At 40.3% G+C, this 27576-nt stretch overlaps 1 protein-coding gene across 11 annotated transcripts in view; it reads left to right on the forward strand.

The window, feature by feature from the left end:
• Positions 1-27576, forward strand: part of LMO7 (LIM domain 7) — a 214280-nt gene that overhangs the window by 52890 nt on the left and 133814 nt on the right. For all 11 annotated transcript variants that reach the window (XM_082602294.1, XM_082602292.1, XM_082602296.1 and 8 more), the window contains exon 3: positions 19782-19852. In XM_082602294.1, the coding sequence (XP_082458420.1) occupies positions 19782-19852 (71 nt within the window). The remainder of the gene's footprint in view (positions 1-19781; positions 19853-27576) is intronic.

The raw sequence follows: 27576 nt of genomic DNA on the forward strand, positions 1-27576 counted from the left end.
GTTATAACTAATCCATTATAAACAAATAACAATCTTAAAATTTCAGAATAAGTATCATTAAACTGAATTAGAATATAGGAAGCTCATTGGCTATGCTATAACAAATAGATGAAAACTAAAATGAAAGATGAAAACACTCTAGGGCTATATAAGTGTTAAACATTCTAATTTCTTATACAGATAACAGAAAGCTTCATTTCATTATTGTAAGCTCCCAAAATTTATGCTTATTTTTTTCTACTTCTGTCAACTTCCTGACACATTTAACACAAGCATGGAAATCTTTTCAGTAAATTGAGCATGTGCAGCTCACACATGTAATGAAGGATACTGGCCAAGTGACATACGTCTCATATTGTTTGAGTTTCCCATCTATTCTTTGCTTCAGACCCCCATACAAGTTTATTCTTTTCTCAAGCAACCTGTGAATTTGAAGTATCTTTTTTGGCTTTTACAGAGTTGGGGCCGGCAGCGGCTCTGATAGTTTTACAACAAGCTCTCCTGTAGCCATTTGGTTGCTGAGTCCTCAGCTTTCTCCATTTTTCAGTTGTCCACAGCCTGGTCTATGCTCTTGAAGACCTGACTTATCATTTCTTTTTCTTTTTTCAAACCTATCCCTGACTCCAAAATACTGAATACGTTCCTTCCACTGGGCTTTGTTTAAAGATTGTTTCTGACAAGGTGCCCCTTCATTCTTCATTTTATCTTTTCTGGAGAGTTTCTTTCCACCCCACTTCTGCTTCCCAGGCTTGAGGTCAGGGTTTCATGTTTGGAATGCTTTTTATGCAATTCTTGAAATTTATTCCACATATTTAAGGGAATTCCAGAAAGGCACACTTCATGTGCATTTACATGTGGCTCTGTTTCAGTTTTTGGTCTAAGAGAAATCTGAGATTTGTTTCTCTCGTTATCTGACCTTTCTCTTCCTGTGAGTTCAGGCTTCATCGGCAGAGTTCAATGTGACATCACGTAGGCCAGGAGGAAGCAGCCCACGCCCTGTCTTTTCCTGAAGTTCAAGTCTTTAAGAGAGTAGCTCTGGGCTTCCCTGGTGGCACAGTGGTTGAGAGTCTGCCTGCTGATTCAGGGGACATGGGTTCGTGCTCCGGTCCGGGAAGATCCCACGTGCCACGGAGCGGCTGGGCCCGTGAGCCACGGCTGCTGAGCCTGCGCGTCCAGAGCCTGTGCTCCGCAACGGTAGAGGCCACAACAGTGAGAGGCCCGTGTATCGCAAAAAAAAAAAAAAAGAGAGTAGCTCTTAGAAAGGTACACCTTCTCCTGCTGGCTGCACACCTGGAAGCCTGCAGGTTCTCCGGCAGAGCCTCACTATAATCCCAATGTGGGAAGAATCCCTTCCTGGGCATAACACTCAACGGCCAGGTCCCAGGTAGGATTTCTAGCCTGTTGACATTTTCATGCGCTGTAAGTGTTTTCCAGGATTCTCTGATTATAAACATAGTCCATTTTCTCAATGGGAAGCATCCTTACCCCCTCACTTTGGTGGGACAGAAAACCCCTTTCCCACCAAAGAGCTTGGGAAGGTGCTGAGCTGCCCCTTCCAAGGAAAATATGGGCCTGGCTGGGGTCTCCTCTGGCCCAATCTGCCCGTGCTGGGCCTCCTGGCAGATCCTCTGGAACTGTCACCAGGAGCCCAAGCCCATATTTAATTTTGTGTTAGGCTTTATGGGCAATGGATCTTTGTTAGGACTGCTCAACTCTCTCTGCCCATTGTAGTGAGAGATCTCATTGCAACCGATTGGAGTTTGGGTTCCAATAAACTTTTATTTATAAAAACAGTTGGTGGGCCTGGGTTTGGCCCATAGGCCCTAGTTTACCCACCCCTGGTTTAAGATGTGGTTCTCAATAAATTAGGTTAATAAGTTATTTTGTCTCCCATGTTGCTTTAACATAGTACTAAGCAAATGCATAAAGCACATTGATTTTGTTGAATATACTCTGGTGTACTTTGAATGTTCTTTGTTCAGTGATGAAGAGTTATTTCCAATGGGGAATAATAATTATAACTACTTTTTCTGGTAATGCTTCAATGAAGTTCTCAGAAAATATGTAAGGGATCGTCTATATGTTGTATTTGTAAATATTTAATTTACAGTTAAAAACTGGAGATTTGATTTTAGTAAATGAAAAGTGCTGATAAGTGCATTTGGAGTGTATAGTCTAAGCAAAACTGAAAGGTTTTTCTAAACCAAACTGTGACTGAGAAGAATGTTCTTAAAAAGCTTTAAAAAAATTAGTTTTGCTTCAGGTAGTGTGAATATAGCCAAAATATCTCTCTGTTTATAGACCAGTGACTTAATGTTTGAAGTATTATTCATCCCATCAGTCTCCTGGGTGTGTGTTGAGTAGACGTGTTTTCAGTGTAGTTTCAAAATGCAGGATGGTTTATCATAAGAAAAAAATGCAGGATTTGTGTGGTCTTGGCTTGACGTAGTGTCACAGGTTACTGACTGTTAAATGTAATACGGAAATGTTTAAATCACACCGAGGTCTTCCCTGTAGCCACCTAACCTCTTGTATCCTTACTGTCAGCCTTTGTCCCACCAAGATGGAAGAGCTTCGGTCATGGTGCTCAACGCTTGGCCTCTTGGTCCAGTGCCCTGCTTCCTCCCAGAGCTTTCCACTCTGTCCCCTGGAACAATTTTATGGTGAACCCGCCAACATTTACCCCTCCCCTAAACCTTCTCTTTACATCTTTGCCTTAAGAGAAAGCCAGTCCTCCTTTTTTCCTGTTGCCTCCTCCAGTGGAGTTTGCCATCTCTCTCCCACCTCAGGGCTGGAGGAAGTGGCCACTTCCAGAGAGTTAGCCTGAAATGTTCACACAGCAGTATCTATGCCTTAGACCAGTGGGTTAGACTGTCCAATATCCTTCTTCCTCACTGCTTGCTGACCTCTGACCTCTCACTTGCTCCTTTTTATTCAGTGAAGACTTGAGCACCTGACTCATGCATCCCTCCTGCCCTGACCTGCCATCACCCTGGGTAACAGTGTAGACTGGGAGGGTGCATCAGGTTCTCTCACTTCCCAATCCATGATATCCTTTCCTACTCCAGCCACTTTCTTTGACACCCTAATCCTGGATTTAGTTATTTCCTGGAAGGGCTGCACTTTTGCATGATTAAATCCCAGCATCTTACTCTACAGCTTACTCAGCAGCTTCAACTAAACATGCTTAGTCAAAACCCCTTTACTGGGCTTCCCTGGTGGCACAGTGGTTGAGAGTCTGCCTGCCGATGCAGGGGACACGGGTTCGTGCCCCGGTCCGGGAGGATCCCACATGCTGCGGAGCGGCTGGGCCCGTGAGCCATGGCCTCTGAGCCTGTGCGTCCGGAGCCTGTGCTCCTCAACGGGAGAGGTCACAACAGTGAAAGGCCTGCATACCGAAAAAAAAAAACCCTTTACTTTCTTCCTTCTTACCAGCTGCCTGTCTCTGCTTCCCTCCCTGCTTAGTGTAGTCTGCACGGTCTAACACTAAGCCGCTTTCTTGAGGTCGTCTTCAAACTGGCTCTCTTGTCCTCTCACATCTACCTGGGAAAACCCAACTGCTGATGGCCTGCTCAGGTAGTCTTGATCTGCACGAACTCCAGGTTGCCCCAACCGTACTTGTGTGGAGTGGGTCCCAACAGATCCCAGCTAGTTTCAGAATCCTTGGTCTACTCAGTGTCTCTCAATTAAGAGGTTATTTACCCAGGACCTGCAGGAGGGCTGCAGTTCCCTCCATTCTTTTCTAGTTATCTCTGGATCCTTCACGCATGTGTACAGCTGCTCATGTTCCTTCGGGGTTATCCAGTCCAGTTTTAGCTCTTTCAACCTGAAGCATCACTTCATGCCAGTTATCAGATGGCTGTGCCTTCTCCCACAGTGTCTTCCTGGAGGTTTAACTCCAGGAAGATTTAACTCATTTCATCAAGACTTTTGTAGAAGGCAGATAAGACCAGTCACCTTCAGTCTTAGTTCGACTTTAGACTTTGACTGGATGCAATTCAGAAGCATCTTGCCTTGCTTAGACAAGCTAGAGTTCGTAAGGCACTGTGCATACTCGTGTGTAAATTAGTCTGCTCATTTTGAGGATTAAGAGTATGTTGTTACAGAAGCTGTAACTTGGCTTGATTTCTCACGTTGAGATGCCGGGAAGTGGCGTGGACGTGTATGGTTCTCCCCAGTCCACGACTCTTGCGATCATTTTGGGTCAAGTGTGTGGGTAGGTGTGTGACCCAGCCTTTTGTTGTAATGCAGTTACCACAGTGGCTTGGAGCATCAGCTTAGGGTTCAAAAAATAACAGCATTCGTGGCATAAACAGTGATCATTGTCACCAGTGAAAGCACTTATTAAACAACCACATTTTGAAAAATGTCCAAATATAGTTGAGTAACGAATGCAGGCGGTTTTAAGTCTTTTGTTCTGCACTGACGTTTGTTCTATTATTAGCCTCTTTCTGGAATATGGCTTTCATGGTGTGGCCATTAAGGAATTCATCAAAATTTCATGTGGCCTGCATGGGTCTCCATTGTCTGTGGCTGCCATCTGGCTCTGCTTTAGGCTGGGGCGATCATTATTTCATGCGGCGCTCCCGGTCCCCGTCCCTGCCGATACCCAATCTGTTTTCCTTCTCCGTTTTTTCTGTCTTCTGACTTCATTCTCTGTTCCAGGATGTAGGACGTCTGTCATTATTCTCTGTTAGGGGAGGAAAATATTAGTTCACGCTGGTTTTCGGCTTTTCCTTTTCCCCTAAGACATTAGTTAGGGCTTTCATGTGCTGCCAGAAGCTCTCAGGTGTTTTTCCCCAGCGTAGGTACCATCTGTCTGATCCAGGACTCTTGTTCCTGGATCACGGCCTGAGAGGTAGGGAGGCTGGTTTGCTCTCCCATCCCCTCCCGCTTTCCACTGCTGCCTTTTCTTTTTCCTGAGCTGTGTTCTTTTAGTCTCTGAATCTGAATTAAACCTTCTCTGTATATCTCACACAGCAGTTTCTCTTTACTTTTTCACCTTTTGGCCTTTAGGAGAAGCGAATTAAGATATATTTTTTTCTTACAGATGTTTGTTGTTGTGTATGTTACGCGGTGGGGGAGGGCAGGAGAAGATGTGGAACCTTGACGGAGGTTCCTGAGCTCCAGAAAGTTTCAGTGTAGGACAGAAGAGCAGACACGGCCACTTGATGGTGACATAAGGCACAACGGGGTATCTACTGAATGAGTGGCTCAGAACATCGGTCTCACAAAAGCTGTAGATGGAGAAGGACTCTTTTGGGGGCAGTGGTGTTTGGGGAAGACAGTGGAGGGGGTACACTTGGAGTTGTTGAGATGGAGGGATGAAGGCACTGGAGGATGCTGGTTTCTTGTGTTTACACAGAATCAAGGGATCACGTGTGAGAATCCAGGGGTGAAAGACCTGGAGGGAGGGAGGGAGGGAGGGAAGCCTTACCCTAAGGACAAATGGACCTTTGGAAGATTTTGAGCAGTGGTTTTTGATTTTTAAGGCATGATAGGTAGCCTTTGAAGTACAGAGTAGAAAAGGGGAAGATTAAGGCAAGGTGATCAGTAGGTTGTTGAAATGTTACCTTTGCCCGAGGAGAGAAGCCGAGAACTGGGGTGGAGAGAATGACGTGGATTTGGAGGGGCAGGAAGGTTCATGCTCGCGTTTTGAGTCTGGGCAGCTGGGAGGGTGTTGGTATCATGATTTCAGTAGAGAAGTGAGGTGTGGCGGTTCAGTCCTGGGTGAGAGGGTGAGGTCTGTCTTACACGTGGTGAGGTCTGGGTGCTCAAGAGGAGATGCTCAGCGGGGAGGTGTGAATATGAGGCTGGAGGGGCGCTTCGGGGGGAGGACAAGGGTTGGAAGTTCAGGGCTACCTGCTTGGAGTTTGTAATTGAATGAGCAGAGTTTAGGAGGTGGAGGAAGGCCACTGAGCAGGTGAACTGAAGAATCTGGAGGGCGTGGTTGGCAGGTCAAGCTTCACGGTTTGGAGCAGGGTGAAGTAATTACCCTGGAGAAGTTTTCCGGACTAACCCATACCCTCCTGCCTTGCACACATTCTGTCACACCCAGCTGCCCTCTGCCAGGGATCCTTCTTGGTTTTGCCTGAACATTCAGACGCATCTTCAGTTTGTTGTGCTTGGTTGCCTGCCCATATTATCTCCTCCCTTTTAAAGCATAGTTCTAGGCTCGGAGAGCAGAATCCACGTATAACCTAAGCCTCATAGAACCCAGATCTGTGAGCTTCCCTGATGCTTTACTGGATGAGAGAGAAATCATCCAGAGTACTGAGAGGAATCTTAGAAATCTCACCCATATGTTCGAACATTTTTTATATCAGGAGTTTACTTTCTGCAAAAATGCAGATCATTCCACACTGGAGAATTTTATTATGGTAGAAAATTGTTCCATGTAGTTGGGTCCCAGGTCTACAATTTAAACAGATTGTATATCTCAACGTGCAAATTTTTCTACAGAAGTCTCAAAATCTATGGTGTGTTTCAAAATCAATTTGGTAGAAACACATCAGAAGCTCTTATAGAAGAATAAAGGAGACAGATTAGTGGTGTTTATATTACTTAATTTTTTTCAGCCGTATTGAGGTATAATTGACAAGTCAAACTGTAAGATATTTCTCTTTTTTGTTTTCATCAAATGTTGCCTGGTGATATGTTTTTAAGCTATTTTGTTGAATTTTTTTAAAAAAGTACTTGGATCTAGCCGTGAAAACTAGGAAAGAGTAATTCCCCAACTGAGGGATTAAACTGCAGCTTATACCTCTGCAGTACCAGGAACTTGCCAGCAGGTGGTAGCAGAGAGCAGGAACTGATTTCCTGTTCGGTTTCCTTCGATTTCCAATAAAGAACCAAAGAAAGCATTTGGAGTTGTGAGCGGTAGTGATGATTTACTCCAAATTCTTTTTCTTATAAGGAAATCAAGACTCACAGAGCTCTAGATACCTAACACTGAAGCAGTGTTTATCGTAGACCATTCTTAGCAAAACTCCGTAAGGGCACTTCTGGAAAAGTTGAACTTCAGGTGTCTGTCTAGGCTGTCTGAATCAGGCTCGCTTAGAGAAAGGCCTGGGACCTGTATTGTTTTACAGGCGCCACAAGTGATTCTTTTACACGCTAAATTCTGAGTCAACGAGTGAGAGTCCTTCCTACAGGGCAGGATTTATGCTGGGCCTTCAGAATGCAATGAAAATCCCTGAGGATTTTCAAACTGACATGCCTGCGGGGCCAGCCAGGTGGTGAGCTGGGGCGAGGAAGGGTGGGTGTAGCAGATGGGAGGATAGGGTCTGTGGCTCTCTGCAGAGTGTGTTCTCCCCGGGGCCGCCCATCACTAACTCAGGGCAGCCAGTTGTGGCTTATGAGATAATGCATGCCCAGCATTGGCAGACATTTCTTTTTTAAAGAGAAGCTGGTAATCCAGATCTCTACTCCCTCTTGCCCAACGTTGTGCGTGGGCCAAACAAAACGTGTTCAGGTTGGAGTCAACCTGTCAGCTGTGACAGCCCCTTCAAGGACTTAGGCCAGTAGAGGAGCCACGAAGGCGAGTACACATGTGCCTGCAGTGATGTGAATGTCACGGGCACCCAGGAGTTGAAGGCGCAGCGGGGGAAGAGGGAGCCCTCAGCGCTGCGTGAGGGGGTCAGGCACACGTCCTGACATTGAGCTCTCAAGGTCAGTGATATATATATATATTTTTTGGCAGGGGGGAAACAATCTCATCCATTTGTATGGGCAGAGTCTTCCTTCTGTTATCCTAAGATGGAACATTCATATCAATCTTTTCACGTGTCACTATACCAGGATACAGTTGTCCCTTGGTATCTGTGGGGGATTGGTTCCAGGACCTCTTGGGGACACCAAAATCCGGGGATGCTCACGTCCCTCAAATAAAATGCCCTAGTGCAGTCGGCCCTCCGTATTCGTGGGTTCCACATTCCCAACGCTCAGTACAGAGGGCCGACTGTGGTGTTGAAGAAGTTACTCTCAGTCCTTCCGTTTTTATAGTCTTGAAACAAAATTAAAATTATTACTAAATTAAATTATTACTAACATTATTACTAAAAACTAAAATTATTACTCAGCCAAGGATATTTTAAACTAATAATTAGATGTGTTATGGAGCCCTGAACAATATCTTTTTTTTTTTTTTTTTGTGGTATGCGGGCCTCTCACTGTTGTGGCTTCTTCTGTTGCGGAGCACAGGCTTCGGACACGCAGGCTCAGCGGCCGTGGCTCACGGGCCCAGCCGCTCCACGGCATGTGGGATCTTCCCAGACCAGGGCACGAACCTGTGTCCCCTGCATCGGCAGGCGGACTCTCAACTACTGCGCCACCAGGGAAGCCCCAATATCTACTTTTGAGTTAAATAATCTGGAAACTTTGCTGATCTATTAAGGCCCTAGAAAGAACCTAGAGGAAACTTTGTTCCTACAAGTCATTTGAGGAAATCTGATTTCTGAACCATTCTGTTGTGGGGATGGTAATTAATTCACAAAAGGAGCTAATGTGGAGGTGCTATGGCCCTCTGTGTCCCATCTTACCTGTGTTTTCTGTTTTGAAACCATATACGTAAAGTGAGCTATAAAAAAAGGCCATAACTGCACTTGAGAAAACTTAGGGTTGTAGCATTGTTTAGAGATAATGCAAAGATGACACATTTAAAAGTAAAAAGATAGATGCAAATACATAAAAGGAAATATCATGATTAAAACATTTCTGTATGTGAGGTAGTGGGCTGGAAGTTTCACTTTGCAAATTTAGACCTATTCCTATGAAATTATAAATAAGTTTTTTAGGGAGATAGGTGTTTAGGAGATAGTAAACAAATTACTTTAATAGCTTAACATATATTGAACTTCCTTTGTGTATGGGGTATGAGATGATATTGAACGCCTTTTTAAAAGTCTTTATTGAACTTGAATAAAATGCGCAAATTTTTAAGTGTACAATTCATTGAGCTTTTTTAGAACATGTTTATTGAGATATAATTCACAAACCATACAATTCACCCTTTTGAAGTATACAGTTCATTGGTTTTTAGTGTATTCGCAGGATTGTGCAACCCTCACCCCAGCCTAATTTCAAAACGTTTTCGTCACGCCCAAAGACACCCTATACCCATTAGCACTCACCCATTCTTCCCTTCCCTTCGTCCCTGGCAACCACTAATCTACTCTCTGTTGCTATGGTTTTGCCGTCTCTGGGCCCGTCACAGAAATGAATCATAATATGTAGTCTTCTGTGCCTGGTTTCTTTCACTTAGCCTCATGATTTCTAGGTTTGTCCATGATGTAGATGTATCAGTACTTCATGATATTCCATTGTATGGTTATACCATCTTCTGTTTATTCATTCATCAGTTGATGGATTGATGGGTTATTTTCAGTTTTTTGGCTAACACAGGTAATACTGCTATGAAAACTCATATGCAGGTTTTCGTGTGAACATGTGCTTTTATTTCTCTTGGGCATGTACCTAGGAATAGGAGTGTAATTATCTCTCTGCTTCCTAGAAATTCACTGTTGAATGGAAGGAAGGCTGACGATTGTGTACCAGAAGGACGACATTGTTAGCTTGCAGTAGGAATCCATCAAGGATCATTTAGGCAGCTCCTGTGTCACAGGTCACCTCAAGTTCGTCCCTTAATGCCAAACTTACACTGGGGAGTAAAGCATATCCTAGGGGTGTGACTATCCATTTGAAGTTCATGTAAAATAAGTAGTGACTCTCACCTGTAATACAGATACACTATTTCCCAAAATGAATGTTTCCCACAGTGATGACTCTCATAGTAATTCACCGGGAGGTAAGCAGGTTAATTGTTGAGACTTGCTAATGTGTGTGTGTGACATTTCTGCACAAAACAATGATGTCTCTTGACCCTGAGAACCAATGATTATATTAAGCATTTGAACTCTCCTTAAACTATCCTGATAATGGATATGCACGTCTGCATGTGCCTTGTGTGCTATTTATTTTAAAAACTCCTTGATCGAGGAGAAAAAAATTATTTATGCACTAGACTAGGCTTTTGGTAGACTTTTTTTCCTTTGCAATATTTTACCTATTGTCTGCAACAGCATAAATTTGGAGTATGAACTTGTATTTATAGACAAAATGTACTCTATACTTTAGAAGTAGTTTTGTGATTCTTAACAGAACAAAGTATAGCTGTAAAACTTGAGCACATTTTTGTGTGTGATGTTTTTGGTGAATTTAACTAGCTGCTAATGGGGCTCAGGTTGTCTTGGATTTTGTATCTAGATGAAACCTCGTATATAAATGGTCAGCCCTGGAGCAAATCTTTCTTCCCTTGGTTTTATTTAGTTCTTTCCAGTTGTTTTCCATTTGTGGCTTATTAATAGTTGTGGTTTAGCAAAAATAATCGGAGACTCTAAGCTAAAAGTTGGTATCAGGAAGTGGCCACTTCTCCTGGACCAGAAATTATGTTTAAACTCATTCTTTTTTTTTCCCCCCGAAAATATCTGAGTGTAGCTGGCATTTGGCCTAATGATGATTAAGAATTTGGAGGGTTTATAAAGACAGTTGGCTTTTAATTATCCAGAACACACCGGGAGCTGGTACTTTGCTGTTTGTCTTCCCTTCCCGGCTGCGTGAAGACTTGGGAGCCTTCCCAAGAGAAGGGGAAGTAGGGAGGTGTAATTTACACTAGCCGCTAAGACCAAGGGCTTACCATGGGCAGTGGGGCAGAAAATGTTTAGATTTTTGACCACTATGAGACTTTTGGATTCCATTTAGAATTCAGTGATCTGTGCAATTCTAATACCACGATTTTGGAAGACTGTGAGTTGGCTTTGGGTTTGCTATCAAGTGATATTAGCATTGGCAAAAATAGTCCTGGTATATGCCGGGATATTATGTAGTATGATGCCAAATCTTGAGAGGCCAGTGACTTGAGAATTATGTCACTTAAAGCAATGCTGAATATACAATATAAGTTAACCAAGAACATGCTGTAATTCAGAGGCTTAACCACATTTTAGAGAGATGCCTAGGCTTAAAATGCCATTTTGACCACATATTTCAAAACAGGGTTATTAGACTTCTAAAGAGGAATTTCCAAGAATTGCTTCATCTTTTTATATTCTGGTGCCAAGCACGATGCCAGTTATGTGCACAGCAATTGTCACTCATGATTTTTGAATGAGTGAATAACCAAATACTTTCTTAGTATCTTAGTTAAAATTAAGAAAGATAATTTAGGGCTTCCCTGGTGGCACAGTGGTTGAGAGTCCGCCTGCCGATGCAGGGGACACGGGTTTGTGCCCCAGTCTGGGAAGATCCCACATGTCGCGGGGTGGCTGGGCCCATGAGCCATGGCTCTGAGCCTGCACGTCTGGAGCCTGTGCTCCGCAATGGGAGAGGCCACAACAGTGAGAGGCCCGCGTACTGCAAAAAAAAAAAAAAAAAAAAAAAAGATAATTTAAATGGAAAATTGAATTCTAATGTATTCTTCGGTCTGGAAAAAATTTATGTAGCAAACCAGTGGTAAAATGCTCTCAACTTTGAGGTTTTCATCTAAGAATATTCCCTTTTAAAAAGGTGTATCACTAGAGTGATATGTTTCCATAGAGTCTTGTATGTGTTTGTTCTTGAGCTAGTGACAAAACTAGGGTGAGTGATTTTTGGGAATTGAGGCAGGTTCTTCTTCTAAAATACAACCAATCTCCACCCTCCTTACCCCCCATACACTTGAAATTTAACCAGCAGTTTTGCTTTTTGGGGGGTCTTGTTCTTCCTTGCTTCAAATACTTGTAGTGCAAATATTCATCAGAAGAGTAACTAGATTTAACATAAGTGACTAGTGTGTGTAAGCCGTATTTCAACCAATGAGAAGTTGGGTAAGACAGTCCTGCCCTTGAGAGCATGCAGAATAGATTGGGATGGCTGGGAATAGGTCCCTAATTACATTGTCAAGTTCACTCAGTGCTTCCATAGACATTCTCACTGGATGCTCGCTGCCTGTTATGTAGGGACTGACCTAGGTCTCAACTCAAGCAAGCATAGTTTTACTCAGTTTCCTCATGTCAAGATGGGGTAAGAGTGTCCACCACACAGGGTTGCTGTAAAGATTAAGGGAGATTGTGCACGAAGTAAACAGAGTAAGGGTTAGCTGTCAATCCTGGAACCCCTTTTCTAGCTGAGAAGACTGAGGCCTGGGGAAATTGGGAGACTTCATTATACAAAGGGGTCTGAGACTCCGTCTCAGCTTCTTGACTTCAAATTTTTATTAGTTTAAAAAGGACACTACCCAGACTCCCAGGTATCGAAACCAAACTTACGGTTACCAAAGGGGATACGTTGGGGGGGTGGGGGGAGAGATAAATCGGGAGCTTGGGATGAACATACACACACTACTGTGTATAAAATAGATAACCAACAAGGACCTACTGTATATAGCACAGGGAACTCTACTCAATATTCTGCAATAACCTATATGGGAAAAATATCTGAAAAAGAATGCATACATGTATTCAATATATGTATAGCTGAATCACTTTGCTGTACACCTGAAACTAACACAACATTGTAAATCAACTATACTCCAATAAAGTTAAAAAAAATAAGATAAAAAGGACAGAGCCCCACCCTTTTTGGAAGAATTGGTTTCTCTAAAATTGTGAATAACAACCTTTTCAGTAATTTTACTCTGGGCAAGGAAAGAGCTAGAAGGTAGACTTTTTTTACATTTAAATTATGTTTAGTTTTTACCTATTATTTTCGACTGTGTGCCACAGTTCTTGCATTATAGGTTTTTAGTATGTGTGACTAATGAGATTCGTCAGAGTTATTGAATCTTGAATAATGTATACGTCTCATGGAATTCATTATAAAAATTGGACCTGTTTTGCGACATGGGAATCATATAATGATTGCTTCAAAAATGAAGTTTGATGGAAGAAAGGAGAGAAGGGTGTTTTTAATTCTTTGGTGGCTTCTTAGAGACTGAAAACACGTCAGCTCCTTGATGTGTGCCAGCCTGGGGGGGAGTCTCTCTGTGGAAACGATGTCCTATAAGGGCTCTCTCGTTGGAAGGTGGGATACTAGGTTATGTTTCTTAATGAAAATGTTAAAGCAGACCCATTGTTTGTGAATTGCTTCATGATGTGGTTCCTGTGTTCCCCAGTGCTTTCTGAGGGTAAATATTCCTTGGGTTTTTTTGTTTGTTTTTTGTTTTGCCGTATGCGGGCCTCTCACTGTTGTGGCCTCTCCCGTTGCAGAGCACAGGCTCAGCAGCCATGGATCATGGGCCCAGCCGCTCTGCGGCATGTGGGATCTTCCCGGACCAGGGCACGAACCCGTGTCCCCTGCATCGGCAGGCGGACTCTCCACCGTTGTGCCACCAGGGAAGCCCCCCTTGGGTTTGTTTTTTGTTTTTTAGTTTTTTTGGCATGACTTTGGTTGAAGTGATTGGCATGATGATTTTATGTGTGTATCTTACATGTCCTGATGTAGTAGCTGATCAATCAATTAGTAACTTAATTTGGAATCAACTCTGAGCCCAGTTGAAGCTAATCATCTAGTTTTTTGTCAGCAAACATCCCTTTCCCTCTTTTAAAACAAGCTCAAATGGGCACTGTGTTTTTGCACTGTGATTCACAGAAAAGCATGGTGGAGAGTGCTTTTGGGATTCTAAACATCTTTTAAATGGCTGCTTAAAAGGAACTAAAAAATTTAAACGAGATGAGTGCCTGCTGACTTGCATTAGTGAGTGTTTTGCTGATATAAAGTGGTCTTTGAAAAGTTCCCAGAATGTTTGGGGTTTAGGTCATATGGTTTCTTGGCCAGAATTGGAGCTGAGATGTGAAGTTTTAGAGAAACTTGTTGCTTAGATTGGTGGGAAATCTCATCCAGTGAGAGGATTTAAATAAAGCTGTAAACAAAACAGTAAAGGGTATGAAGATAATTCCCATTGATATATTAAGTTAATATATTTCATAACAAAAGAAATGGGTTTTTTTGAAATTTGCCAACTTGGCACTTATTGAGGGTGTATTCGGTTGGTAGGTATTTTATTCCACAACATATGCCCTTTAAAAGCTTTGTATCAAGGGCTTCTTTGGAGGCTACAGGTGGTAGGACGGGTTTGACGGCAGTGTTTGTGCGGTGTGTACTTTTGGCGTGCTGCTCCGCCCTTAACATGCTCAGGGGGAGTAATTATAACTTCACAGGAAGCATCTCACCCAAGAGCCTCACACTTGGACCTGTTGCTTCTTAGCTTCTTTCCAACAAGATGGCTGCTCAGCACACAGGGACACATGGCTGGAAGATGCAGTGGCCTCGACTACAGTGTGTAGTCTTTTTTTTTTTTCCTTTTCTTTTTGCAGATATCAAATATTTTCACATATCATTTGTGGGCTGTGAAGCAGATATGGCAAATACTTCTTTCCCTTTGAAAATTAGGGGACTGAGCAGTAACTTAATAGAAGTGTGTAGAGTGAGATGGGTCCAGGATTAAACCCCAGATGAAATCTGATGTACGTCTTAGGTTATTTCAAGTGGTACTGATTTTATTCAACTGCATTAGGAAAATATGGAAAGGGACAAGGAAGAGGGAAGAAAACAAGTTTTTACAGAAGGCAAGGTGTGGCCGTTTGACGACATAGTGATTACTCCTGTTTGTGTTGACTTTTGATAACTCAGTGGGAAACACGTGGTCTCTATTTAGTTCCTATGAATCACAGCCTCGTTACATAAAATGTATCACACCTCAAATAGCTTGCTAATGAGTGAGGTTGAAAATTATTGAAAATCACAATGAGTAATTGTTAGATTAGAACTACCAAACAATTTTTCTTTCAAAATTCTGGAATTTCTTTTAGCATACTGAATTCTTCAAATACGGATGCATTCACATTTTAAGGTATGATTTCATTTTTTTGAACAAAACAGCCTTCACTCTATTTTGAGGTCCTTTCTAGATCTCTATAATTTTTTTTTTTTTTTTTTTTTTTTTTTTTACAGTTTCCAGCATATAGAAGGTAGTCTAGTGGAGTTTTATAATGTAACTCAGTTTCTTCCTTTTAAGTAAAGGATGTTACTTCTGGCAACATGGACTTTCTCTTTGCTAAGATGAAACTTTTTATCTTCATTCTACAGAGGGATAGTAATAGCTAATTGTGCTAACTGCTGAATGCTTTTTCTGAATCAGGCAAGTGCTGAGGGCTTCATATGCAGTATCCCATTTAATACTCTGTGCAGCCCTGTGACTTTGGTACTTTGTATCTCTGTTGCATCCCTGAGAAAACAAAGAGGTTAAGCACCCTGTCCAGGGTTATAGGTAGGAAATAGTGGGGCAGGGATTCACAGGCTCTAGAGCCCCGCCCTGGCCTCACCTGGCCATGGTAGGTGCCGTGCTGTGTGTTGCTGTGTGTTTCTTTCTTTTTTTTTTTTTTTTTTGGCGGTACACGGGCCTCTCACTGTTTGCTGTGTGTTTCTTAAGGAACGTGGCCCAGGCAGCTGCTATAGACTGAAAATCCCTGCTATGAATTTATGTTCTCTTTTTAGTTTAAAACTCTTGGGAAAACTTTTTTGTTTTAATTTCTTAGGAGAGGTCTTAGATGAGTTTTTATTTATATGGATATATAAATTGCTAATTAAAAATTTTAGTTTACAGTGATCAGATGATTTTCCTTGTTGAGCTTGAGGTAGATAGTATATACAGTATGAACATTTTGTAATGTTCATGAAAATGTCAAGAGAAATGCTGAAACCATTTACAGATGAGTTTTCATTTTATTAACATTTAGAATGCCACTTTATCACACACACACACACACACACACACACAGTCATTATGTGTTAAGACACAAGTCTTCTTTTTTTCAGGAACATTGAAAAAAAGTTAATTCAACATTTTTTATTTACAGAGTTACCTTTTTAATACCCTTAACAGTGGAGGATTATTTTTGAAGGCACACTGCATGGTAAAATACATTAATTTAAATTTAAAAAGTCTGAACACAGATGGACGACAACTTAATTTTTTTCTTAGTTTAGAAACACTTTGTGTCTGATGCAGTTGAGACATTCTCTTACTGAGTGCTTGTAAAATGCTGTAGGTTTTTGGTATCTGTTCCATGTGGATGATTCTATAACTTTCTAGAAAGTTAAACTTTCTGAACCTCAACCTTCTTACTAGTGAAAGGGGGAATAATAAGGATTATTAAACTTAAGGATGTGTGCATTTCATACATGAGAAAAATTACCTACATGAAAACTGGTGTCCTTCTCTTCCTTTATCCTTTAAATGTAGGAGACACAGGAAATTGACCTAAATCTGATGGAATCTGACTTCTTTTGAATATTTTTTTAAATATTAATTTATATATCTATTGCACAAGAAACACCTGTGGTTACTACAGAATATACATAAGCAAAAAAATACTAAAATTAACTATAATTCTACCACTTAGAAATAATTACTGTTAATATATTTATTCTATATTTATTTATATAATGCATACTTATATATGCATATTTATATAATGCATAGAGTTGTAGAAATTAGGATCATACTCCATGTACTTTTTCACAAATTGCTTTATAATTAATATGTTCAGTATTCTTTACAAGTGATAAATCTACTTTTCTGACATGAATTGAAATTTCATGAAGTTTTCTGTTTTATGGTTATGTTATAATTTATCTGATTTCTTATTGTTGAGCATTCAGGGTGTTTTAAGTTGTTGCTATTATGTGTAATGCTGTGAAGCAGTTCTCCTGATGTCTCTGAGTTCTTGTCCTGTTGCCTTAATGTAAATTCCTAGATCTGCACATAGTGTGCCCAAGAGAATGTGTGTTTAAGATGTCAGACACATTTTACAAATCGCCTTCAGCAATGGTGGTGTCATTTTATATTATCTTCAATAGTGTACAGAGCATGCCAGATTCCCATGTCTTCAAAATATAGACTATCATTTAAGAATCTATTTAGTTTTTACATTCTATCTTTGTAAATACAGTATAAATGGAGTCTGGTCTTATATCATCGTTATTTAGATTTTGATAAGTGTATATGTACAAGAGTACATTCATATTTTGACATATGGAGGGAGGTGGTCTGAAATCTGCTACATACTATGATTTTGCCTTTCTCTAGTCTTTTTGGAGAAATGAACCATTCTGGATAGTTGGGATTTCTAAATATCTCTCTCTATTCCATTATTTCTACTTTGTTAATATTCTGAATCTAACTCAGCTTTTTTGTCTATATGGTGCAGAGGTATTCTTTTTTTTTTTAACTTAAAAAAATTATTTACTTATTTATTTATTTTTGGCAGTGTTGAGTCTTCGTTGCTGCGTGTGGGCTTTCTCTAGTTTCAGTGAGTGGGGGCTACTCTTCGTTGCCGTGGGTGGGCTTCTCACTGCGGTGGCTTCTGTTTGTTGCAGAGCACAGGCTCTAGGCGCACGGGCTTAAGTAGTCGTGGCACACAGGCTCAGTAGTTGTGGTTCATGGGCTCTAGAGCACAGGCTCAGTAGTTGTGGCGCCTGGGCTTAGTTGCTCCACGGCATGTGCAACTAAGCAGCCCTTAGTTGCTCCAGGGCTCTAACCCATGTTCCCTGCATTGGCAGGTAGTTTCTTAACCACTGCACCACCAGGGAAGTCCCCAGAGGTATTCTTTTGAGGGCTAATTATTGCGATGTGTTGTCAGCGTGTTACTTGAAGGTTGATGTGTGTAAATGAGGTTAAGCATATACCTCTGTGAGCTATCCTCAGGTACTTGATTGCACTGCATCTTGGCCATTATAAGCTAATAAGTAGGTGATATTTACCCTGTTTCAGATGAGCAGACTGGGGTTCATGGAAGCTATTCAACTTGCTTAAGGTCACACAGCTACTAGATAATGAAAGTGGGATTTGAATATATTTTTGTCTGACTTGTGCCCTTTCTCCTTCTATTTCGTCACTTGCTACACTGCCTCTCGACTGGCCCATCCAGTGCTGTTGACGGTCACTCTTCACTGCTCTCCATGTGTCTGTGGGGCACAACCCTTCTTCCTTCTAACTCACTGCTTCTAATCTACCTTGATTGGGGAACGTAATCCCTAGATTGTTTCAGTGGTGGGTAATTGAGTATTGGTGGCTCTGAGTGGCTTTCCTAATAACTAGAGAGAATGGGCTTTGACATTTGCTTTGGCTGTTCCTGGGACTTTTTCATGCTTTTTAGCTTTGGGTAGGAGTTCCCAGATAAATGAGATACTACTATGTTTTCACTAGCTGGGATTAGTGCTCACCTTGAGTGTGTTTTGGATTTATTTGGGGAAAACTCAAGAGAGTTTGTGCTGCATAGGTTACCTGGGATAATCCATGGGTCACTCAAGGTTATCCCTGAAGGAATATACCATTCCATTTGGATATGTTTTACTGAACTTTTAAACTTTGTGTTTTACTTAACGTGGCTGTGAGCTCCTTGCATTTTTTTTTAGATCTACACGCAGTATCCAAGTAAACGCACGTAACGGAGACACTCAGCAAATGTTTAATTCTTGCAGCAGTGTAGCCCTTCTGTAGATTAATGACCTTTGTAGGAAAGGATCTGCTACTTCTTCCTGCATTTGAGTGTGTCACCTCCTGGCACAGCTTCCTGTCCCTGTTTATAGAACCAGCTTATGAGAAACTAACTTTAATTCTAGAAATAGCCATTGTTTCGTCAGTTACCCATTATTATGTGTACCTATGGCACTGTTGGGTGTTGTGGAAAAGATGCAGAAGACATACAGGGACTCTAGGTAGACGGTAAAGGTCACAGTGGTGAGTAAGGACAGCAGGAGCTTTGTAGCTCACCTAGGGTTTAAGATTAGTGACTTCCCAATCAGGTTTCCGAGATCCGATTTCTCCCTGAAGTGTCAGGTGGAGCAAGGCCTCTGCTTGTGGGTGGTGGGTCCGTCTCTAGGGCGGCTGCTGTCCCAGCCGTTGTGGTACACCTGCCCACACCCTTGGCTGGGGACTCAGTCCCAGGGTATCCCTGGAGCACCTTTTCCCTACATGGCCTCCATTTTCTCTGCTACTCTTGTCCCTATGGAATCCCCTTTCCTCCCAACCACTCCGCCCTCAGAAGACAGAGGAAGACAGAACTGGTAGACATTTTTTCAGCAGTTTCACTAAGAACATTGGTGGCGGTAACCGTAGATGGGCTGTTCATATGTAAAAGCCTTAAGTGGGGAATTGTCTGTTTAGAGTATGTACCATCTTCCCTCTCTGTCTTTTTGTCTCTCAGTGTCAGGATTTAATCTTTTTCTTCCTATTGCAGTAAATAGCTCTTTACACAAATCAGGGCCATTTCATGAATACGTTTAAGGAGAGTCACGCCCTCTGCTATTTAGCTTTGTAATGAAACTTGAGGAATTTAAGGGTGGAATTGAAATTAATGATGTGCGTATACAGTTGGTATTTCAAGTTTATATCTTAATCTGGTTTTATTTACTCTTAGTAGAGTAGACTGCCCATAGGGCTTCTTTTTTAAATAGAAAATATGCTGGAAATTAAGCTTCTAACTTTTGTTTATCCTCCATAAAATGGTTGCATCATAGAAAACACTCGTGTTTTTTTCTGTTTATATTTGTTCATACTAAAATGGTTAACCTTTCTCTTTGTAACATAGAACAGTGCATAGAATTTCCTGTATGGAACAACTTTTGGTGATACATGCACATTCTCCAAGTATGATATTAGATGCATGTTAATTAATCTGATGCTGGATTTGACTTGTGTATAATCCCTGATTTAGAGAAAACTAATACCCAAATATGTCTTTCAGGCAGTGACAGAGAAGAATTTTGAGACAAAGGATTTTCGAGCCTCCCTGGAGAATGGCGTTCTGTTGTGTGAGTAAGTATTTAAAGCATTAAAAAAATACTTCAAAAGCAAAGGGGCACGTGCGCGTGTGCGTGCGTGTGCGCGTGTGCGTGCGTGTGCCTGTTATGAGGTGTCTTCATCCCCCCCACCATGGCCACCATAGTCATTGATATGTCTTCTTGGTAACAAGTGAGATTTGATCCCTGCAAATTGACACCCCGACAGTACCAGACCGTAGGAAGGGGTTATCGGTCTCTGTATCTAAAGATAACATTGGTGAAATATATATTATTTTAAATTAGTAAACAAGAAAGATTCTGTTATTGCTTGATGGGCCAGTAGGGGTGGGTGGTTGAGAAGCAAGCCCTATCGCATAGCACCAGCTCTCACTTGCTGTGGATATTCTAATGTATGGAGTTGCCTGGTTTAGAAGTTAATATAAAGCTTGTTTCCTTCATCAGTAAACAGTGATGATTGTAGAACAAGTTTAGGCTGTAGCAAATATTTCTTTGAACCTTTAAGTGGAGTCATTACATTACCACAATCAATTTGAGTCCCAGGCCAGCCATTCATTCAATTAATATGATGTTACTGAGAATCACATCTGAGGCTTTGGTTATCCTAAGTCAAACAGGCTTGTGCCACGATTGATGGTATGGGACCTACAGTGTATGTTTAGTGTATTGTTTTGATCCCCACTGGATGCAGAGTACAGTTAGCCGGGTGGTGACCTTTGGGGGTGAGGGGCAGACAGTCTGTGGAATAGAAGAATGCAGTCCTGGCTGAGGGTCCAGGTTGCAGACGTGAGCAAAAAAGTATAAGAATGTACTTGTGTATGTACCCACATTTTTGAAACCACTTAAGTATTCCAATCTAGACACTTATCACATAAGTATTTATGGAATCTGTCCACAAGCAAGCACTGGGAGTATATGTGTTCATACTTAGATGATTTTGATTATCCTTTTAAAGGAAGGTTGTTTGCAGCAAAGATCAGGAGTCAGAGGGCCTAGGTTTGATTCCTTGCTTCATACTTTTGGACATTTGAGCAAGTGGCTTAACATCTGAGCCTTATTTCTCATCTGTAAAGTGGAGATCAGGGTATCTGATCTGCCTAATTCACAGAAGTGCAAAGTTTTATAATACATATATTAAGGTTTCCATAAACTATCAAACTTTGTATGAATACAAGTTGTTGCTAGGAAGACGGCCATGAAATAAGTCTTTATCTCATCAGCTGTGTTGATAGGTGTTCACACTTCTTTGTCTTAGAGCAGTGTTATTAAGTTGAATCATATGAAGTGTTGATATTCAACCACCTGTGACCTACAGAAATGTCAATTTCATGTGATTCTACCTAATATGTAGTAGGACACACATATGAATAAGGGTCACAAGTAAAGTTTAAGGGATGTTTCTTGTCCTTTTCTGATGCCACATTCAGAGTTGTTGTTGCCAAATAGTGTTTAAACTAATCTTAGTAGGTCACGTGGCTAGCTCAATTGGTCACTGATAGGAAATTATCTTGGTTTGCAAATTTTATGTTTTATATATTTTAATGTGTTCAGAAGATGGAGGGAAAAATGGCTGTTAGACACATGTGATCTGAAAAGAACCTTAGCTATGAGTGTAGACTATTTAGAGCTTTGCTGCAAAATAACTTTGATGTCAGTTTTAAGTCCCATAAGTCAGGATAGGAGTTAGGTGGGCTTATGTAGGCAGTGGGCCTATGGAGCACAGAGTTGTTTTTAGACATATGAAAGCATACAACCCAAATAGGTGATCTTTTTAAGAAGTCACTTTGTGGTTATATAGTTCCAGTGATGAACTATTACTCAAAATATTTTTAGGGATCCCCCTTTTGGGGGCATAGCCTCCATAACTAGGTCCTTAAACATACTTGAGAGTGACACTTAGTGTTTTATTTAAAACGCAATTTATGCAGCAGCCTAAATTACTTGAGGTGATTTCCAAAAACTATATCCAACCTGAGTATATTGTTACCAGTGAGAATATTCAGAGTTGATAAAAAACTGTTTTGATCACAGGCAGTACTGTTAGGTTAAATATTATAAGTTCTACCTTAATGGTCACAGCAAACATTTAGATGCATGTTTAGAGATATATTAGTTTTTTAAAAATGTCATTTAAATTCACAACTTCCAGAAGCTCATTCTTAGATTGTTTCCTTATTGAAATAACACCAATTTGGGGTTTTGTGCATTACCAGCTAAGTCTAATCAATCTGTTCAGTACACAGTATTCTTTATTTTTATTTTTTAAATTTATTTATCTGTGTTGGGTCTTTGTTGCTGCGCGCGGGCTTTCTCTAGTTGGGGTGAGCGGGGGCTACTCTTCATTGCGGTGTGCGGGCTTCTCATTGCAGAGCACAGGCTCTAGGCGCATGGACTTCAGTAGTTGTGGCATTCAGGCTCAGTAGTTGTGGCACACAAGCTTAGTTGCTCCGCGGCATGTGGGATCTTCCCGGACCAGGGCTTGAACCCGTGTCCTCTGCATTGGCAGGCGAATTCTTAACCACTGTGCCACCAGGGAAGTCCACCCAGTATTCTTTAAATGAATGTTTCCCAAAAGTAGTGTCAGTAAATATTAAGCTGTGGTAATCAGTAATTTTAGTTTATGATGGGATCCCAAAGTACCACATGATGTTTGTATTAAAAAAATCTCTTAATGGTGAATTGCATTATTTTTAGCCACTGGTTAATGAAGGCATTTTAATCTAATAGATGTAGTGTTGGAAAAAAGTCCAGGTAACTATATTCTGTGTAAATTTATAACTAAAGAAAAGCCTAGCTGGTTGGTCTACAAAATGATTAAGCATCATTGATCACATATGCCTGAGTAGTTATTATGTCTAAGAGGAAAGCAAAACCTGCTATCCAGAAGCCTGGTATTGTAAACCCTGACTTTTAAATTAGTGGTAAATATAGTAAGCTGTCTGTCTTTGAGAATATTTTGCCCATCTGAGATCTCAAATTTTAGCTGAAATATGACTTAAAAATAAATTCAGATTTTTAAAATATTCTATAGGAAAAGGCTGACTTCTCTTTGGTTCACTGCCAGAAAAATTACCAATTCTTGTGAAATATAGGGTCTGCTTATTGCCTTTTAAAAATCTCTAGGCATCCTAGTTCATTATCACCATTAAACAGTTTTCTTATTATTTTATCTAGTAATTTCAGCAGTCTTTTATGCTTTAGTAGGAGTTTATCCTTTTTGAACTGGCATTCTGGAATATCAAAGTCAAGAGTTGGAGGAAATGAGCTCATTATAGCTTTTTCCCAACTGGCACTGTACTGACATTTCAGATAGTTTAAATTGGGTATGAACTCTGCACTGAGGTTTCAGACAAGATACACATCTGAATAATGAGGGTAGTTACGTGCATTTATTGCCTTTTAACCTGAAGTTAGTATCTTCTGTAAATCATTTTAGTATCATTTACTTTGATTGACTGTGGGATCCAATCAGTTGAGGGCTAAAGAATACTCCCCCAGTTAAAGTCTGTTGTAGTAATTATTTTACTGTATACCTTAGACATGCAGTCTCTCTTGGCTTTCTTAAACAGTGAAATGTGAACGAAATCTAATTTGTTTTTTTTTTTCTAATTAGTAAAAGGATTGACAGGGGTCTATAAGGTGATTTCAACTCCTTGTTATAATTTTCTGTGAATTTTATTAATAGTATTCATTCATCTGTCTCCTATCTTCAGTGTTTATTAGGGCTCCTGAAGACTCCCTTACTATATATTTAAAAATATAAGAGATTTGCTACTACATAAGTATCTGCAGTCCTCTCTTGCTCTGTGGTTCTGCAGAATTATTTCTCTTTAAATATATTTAGTTGGAGCATATCCAGCTAGTGATTAGTAATTTCATAGTTACTCATCTTACGATAGCGATCTTGGAAATATTTAAATGGAAGCATTGTTTATGATCTTTATGAAGTAAGAAGATGTATTTGAAGGTAATCTTACTGGGTGTGTCTCTGGTTACTCAGTCAGTACTTCCCATCCCTGGAATAATGCCAAGTCTTTGCTCTGTCCCAAGTCAGCCACGCAGACGTTTATGCCTTTTTGAACTCACAGCTCACATTTGTGAGGAAACTCTTCTCACACTGGCACCAGGCCTTCCTTTCCATGGCTTGCAGCTTGCAAAGAGTGGAGCAAATAAACATTCACCTATTGGTTTGAGAAAACCTGTTTCTATTTATATCTGCTATGTGAATACTATACTGTCTTCCTGAAACGACTGTAGTATTTTGTTAAAGGTGCATTCAAAAAAAGAAAAAAACTATTAAAAAATACTCCTGTTAATTTACTGTGGGATACTTGGGTGATTGTTTTAAGACATCAGACAAGATAGAGACCTTGCCACTTCTCATTCATGCGAGAGAGCTCTGTCCTTTGTTAGAGCTGGAGACTTTCACACGCTGAGTGACAGCGACATCAGTGGATTCTGGGCCTCCTATGCAGAGCTCCATGTAAAGCTCAGAGGTCCTTCTGAAAGGATGAAGGCTTTTTTCTTAGAGCTCTTACTGGTTTTGAATTTCCTGAGGACAGGTGCATTCATACAGCTCTCCAGCTCACCAGCGCTATCAGTGGACCCTGATCTCATATTATGGCCATTTGAAATTTAAGTAATAAGAACTATTTTTCTTCACTTAAAGTGATACAGACTTTGAAGTTTCTATATTATTTGATAATCCAGTAGTACGCAAAGATGTACGTGTTCAAGCTCATAGAGATAATTAAAAAATTTAAAACTGCTTTCTTTTCATGGCAGTGTTTTATGGTTACCATCTGTATGTGGGCTTTTTAAGCTTCACAGTCAATTTTTTCTGTCATTTTTTTTTTTTTTTTTTTTTTGCGGTACGCAGGCCTCTCACTGTTGTGGCCTCTCCCGTTGCGGAGCACAGGCTCCGGACGCACAGGCTCAGCGGCCATGGCTCACGGGCCCAGCCGCTCCGCGGCATGTGGGATCTTCCCAGACCAGGGCATGAACCCGTGTCCCCTGCATCGGCAGGTGGACTCTCAACCACTGTGCCACCAGGGAAGCCCTTCTGTAATTTTATATCCACATATAGCAAAACGTAATTTTTTTAAAAGTAGTTTTTCAAGTTGAAGGTCAGCTTGGCAAACATCAGTTTAAAAATTCACTTCTGTAATGGTAGTCATGTTATACAAGTTTTGCAGAGGTCTTTTTTTACATTGTGGCCTTAGACTTGAATGTAGAAAGCTTTGGTCCTGTCTCATGAACTTGCATGTACCATCTACAGGGCTTTCTCATCCTAAATATAAATTACTAAGAGGAGGGCACACAACATTTCAGTGCTAGGGTCTCTGAGGAAAAAAAAATGAGAATGGTGTTCTACTAAAATTAAATAGGAGTAATGTATGTGCTAAATGTGTGTAATATAAACAATTTATATTAAAGTTGATCAGAAAAAAGTTATTTTTGAAGTAGTTTCTTGATGTCATGAAGGCTCTCAGGTAGGTAATGGAAAACCACGTGTTGGCCAGGAAATGGTGAAAGTATAGGAATTCTAGTCAGTGCAACGAGAAGTATTAAGAAAGGGAAATGAATATTGCAAAAAGGACAAATATATAATGATATCACATCAATTAAAAGTAGAGTAGGGCTTCCCTGGTGGCGCAGTGGTTGAGAGTCTGCCTGCCGATGCAGGGGACACGGGTTCGTACCGCAAAAGAAAAAAAAAAAATTAAGAATAAAATTACCATTTAATCCAGCAATTCCACTTCTGGTTATTTTCCCCAAGAAAACGAAAACGCTGATTCAAAAAGATATGTGCACCCCTAAGTTCATTGCAGCATTATTTACAGTAGCCAAGATATGGAAGCAACCTAAGCACCCATTAATAGATGAAGGGATGAAGAGGAGGTGGTATATATGCACAGTGGAATATGACTCTGCCATAAAAAGAATGAAATCTTGCCATTTGTGACAACATAGGTGGACTTAGAGGGTATTATGCTAAGTGAAATGTCAGAGAAAGACAAATAACATGATTCACCTAAATATGGAATCTAAAAACCAAAACAAGTGAACACATATAACAAAACAGAAACACAGTCATAGAGAACAAATAGGTGGTTGCCAGAGTGGGGGGTGGGGAATAAGTGAAATAGATGAGAGAGATTAAGAGGTACAAACTTCAGTTATAAAATAAATGAATCATGGGAGTATAGTCAATAATATTGTAATATCTTTGTATGGTGACAGATGGTAACTAGATTTATCATGGTGATCATTTTGTAATGTATAGAAATATTGGATCACTGTGTTATGTACCTGGAACTAACATAGTGTTGTAGGTCAATTATACTTCAGTAAAAAAAAAACCCAAACCCAAACCTTATGTATACCAGAATATAGCCTGGATTAAAATAATAAAAAACTGAGAAAATAAAATAGAAGAATTAAAAAAATTTTGGAGGCAGTTTAAAATTCTAAGCTTTGAAGGAATAGAAAAAACGCAGAAAAAATAGACTTGAAGTTTTATGAAATAGATAACTCTGGCAAATAACATTCTGGGAAAAATATTTTAAGCAGAATTGGCTTAAATATTATCTAGAGTTCAAATAAACTGGTAAGATACACATTTGAAAATCTCAATAGACAAATGAGCAAAGGATGTGACCAAATACTTCACAAATGAGGAAATACTACTGGAAATAAATAGTAAAATCTCTACCATCAATAGTAAGAAATAATTATGTTTAAATCAGATATGATTTTTAAATTGAACTAGTAAATAATTTAAAATCTGTTAAAAAAATGATGGCCGTATTATGGCAAAGTAGTCTATGATATTCTCAAAATGACCAGTTGAGTATAAGCTGGTACAGTGCTGAACAGCAATTTGGCAGTATCTATCAAGTAATTATATGCTAGTTTATTTATTAATATAAACATATTTATTTATCATAAAGGTTATAAGACTTTCCCCAATAATTCTTTTGTTTTGGACTCTTAAGAAAAGACTACAAAATGGGAAAAAGGTATGCATAAAGCCTCTTCATAGTGGAAAATATTAAAAAGAGCTTAAATATCTAAAATGTGATACATAAAACATTGGTAAAAATTTTTATATCCCTTTCAAGCAGTGCATATAAAGCCTGCAGCACTAGGGAGATCACGCAGTAGATCTGACAGGCAGAGGGAAACAGTGTTGCTGTTTTATCATACCATGAGGTAGACACAGGAATGCTACCTGCTGATGCAAAAGTAAATTGGTTCATATTGCCAGGTTCCTTTCCAGACAAGTACCAAGAGCTTGTCACTGATGATTTTATTTCTAGAAATAGAATATAAGAAATGATAAGGAGCATGGTCAAAGATATATATACAGACATGCATCCAAGCATTTTTACAGTGGCAAAAGTTGGAAAGAACCTGAGTTCGACTGTGAGAATCCTCTGATTTATAGGACGGGATGGAGCAGAATTTGCGATGTTACTTAATAGTAAAGAGCAGAACCAGGACAGGAAACCAGAGTCCTCCTGCTAACACGTATGGCTATTGATGTTGTATTGGGAAATGTCCTCTTACTCAGCAAGATCCATTAGTGCCATAATTGTTGACGTTGCCTAGAATAAGAGGACTCTGCTGTCACGCCGCTTGAGCTTTGCTAGACTCACTTGAGGGTGCTTCAGGCATAGCAGTGAGGCTAAACAGAAAGTCCTATCATCATGAAACGATGAGTATCAATGCATTGGT

This window comes from Mesoplodon mirus, assembly GCF_964341445.2.
Source record: "Mesoplodon mirus genome assembly, chromosome: 17".
NCBI lineage: Eukaryota > Metazoa > Chordata > Mammalia > Artiodactyla > Ziphiidae > Mesoplodon > Mesoplodon mirus.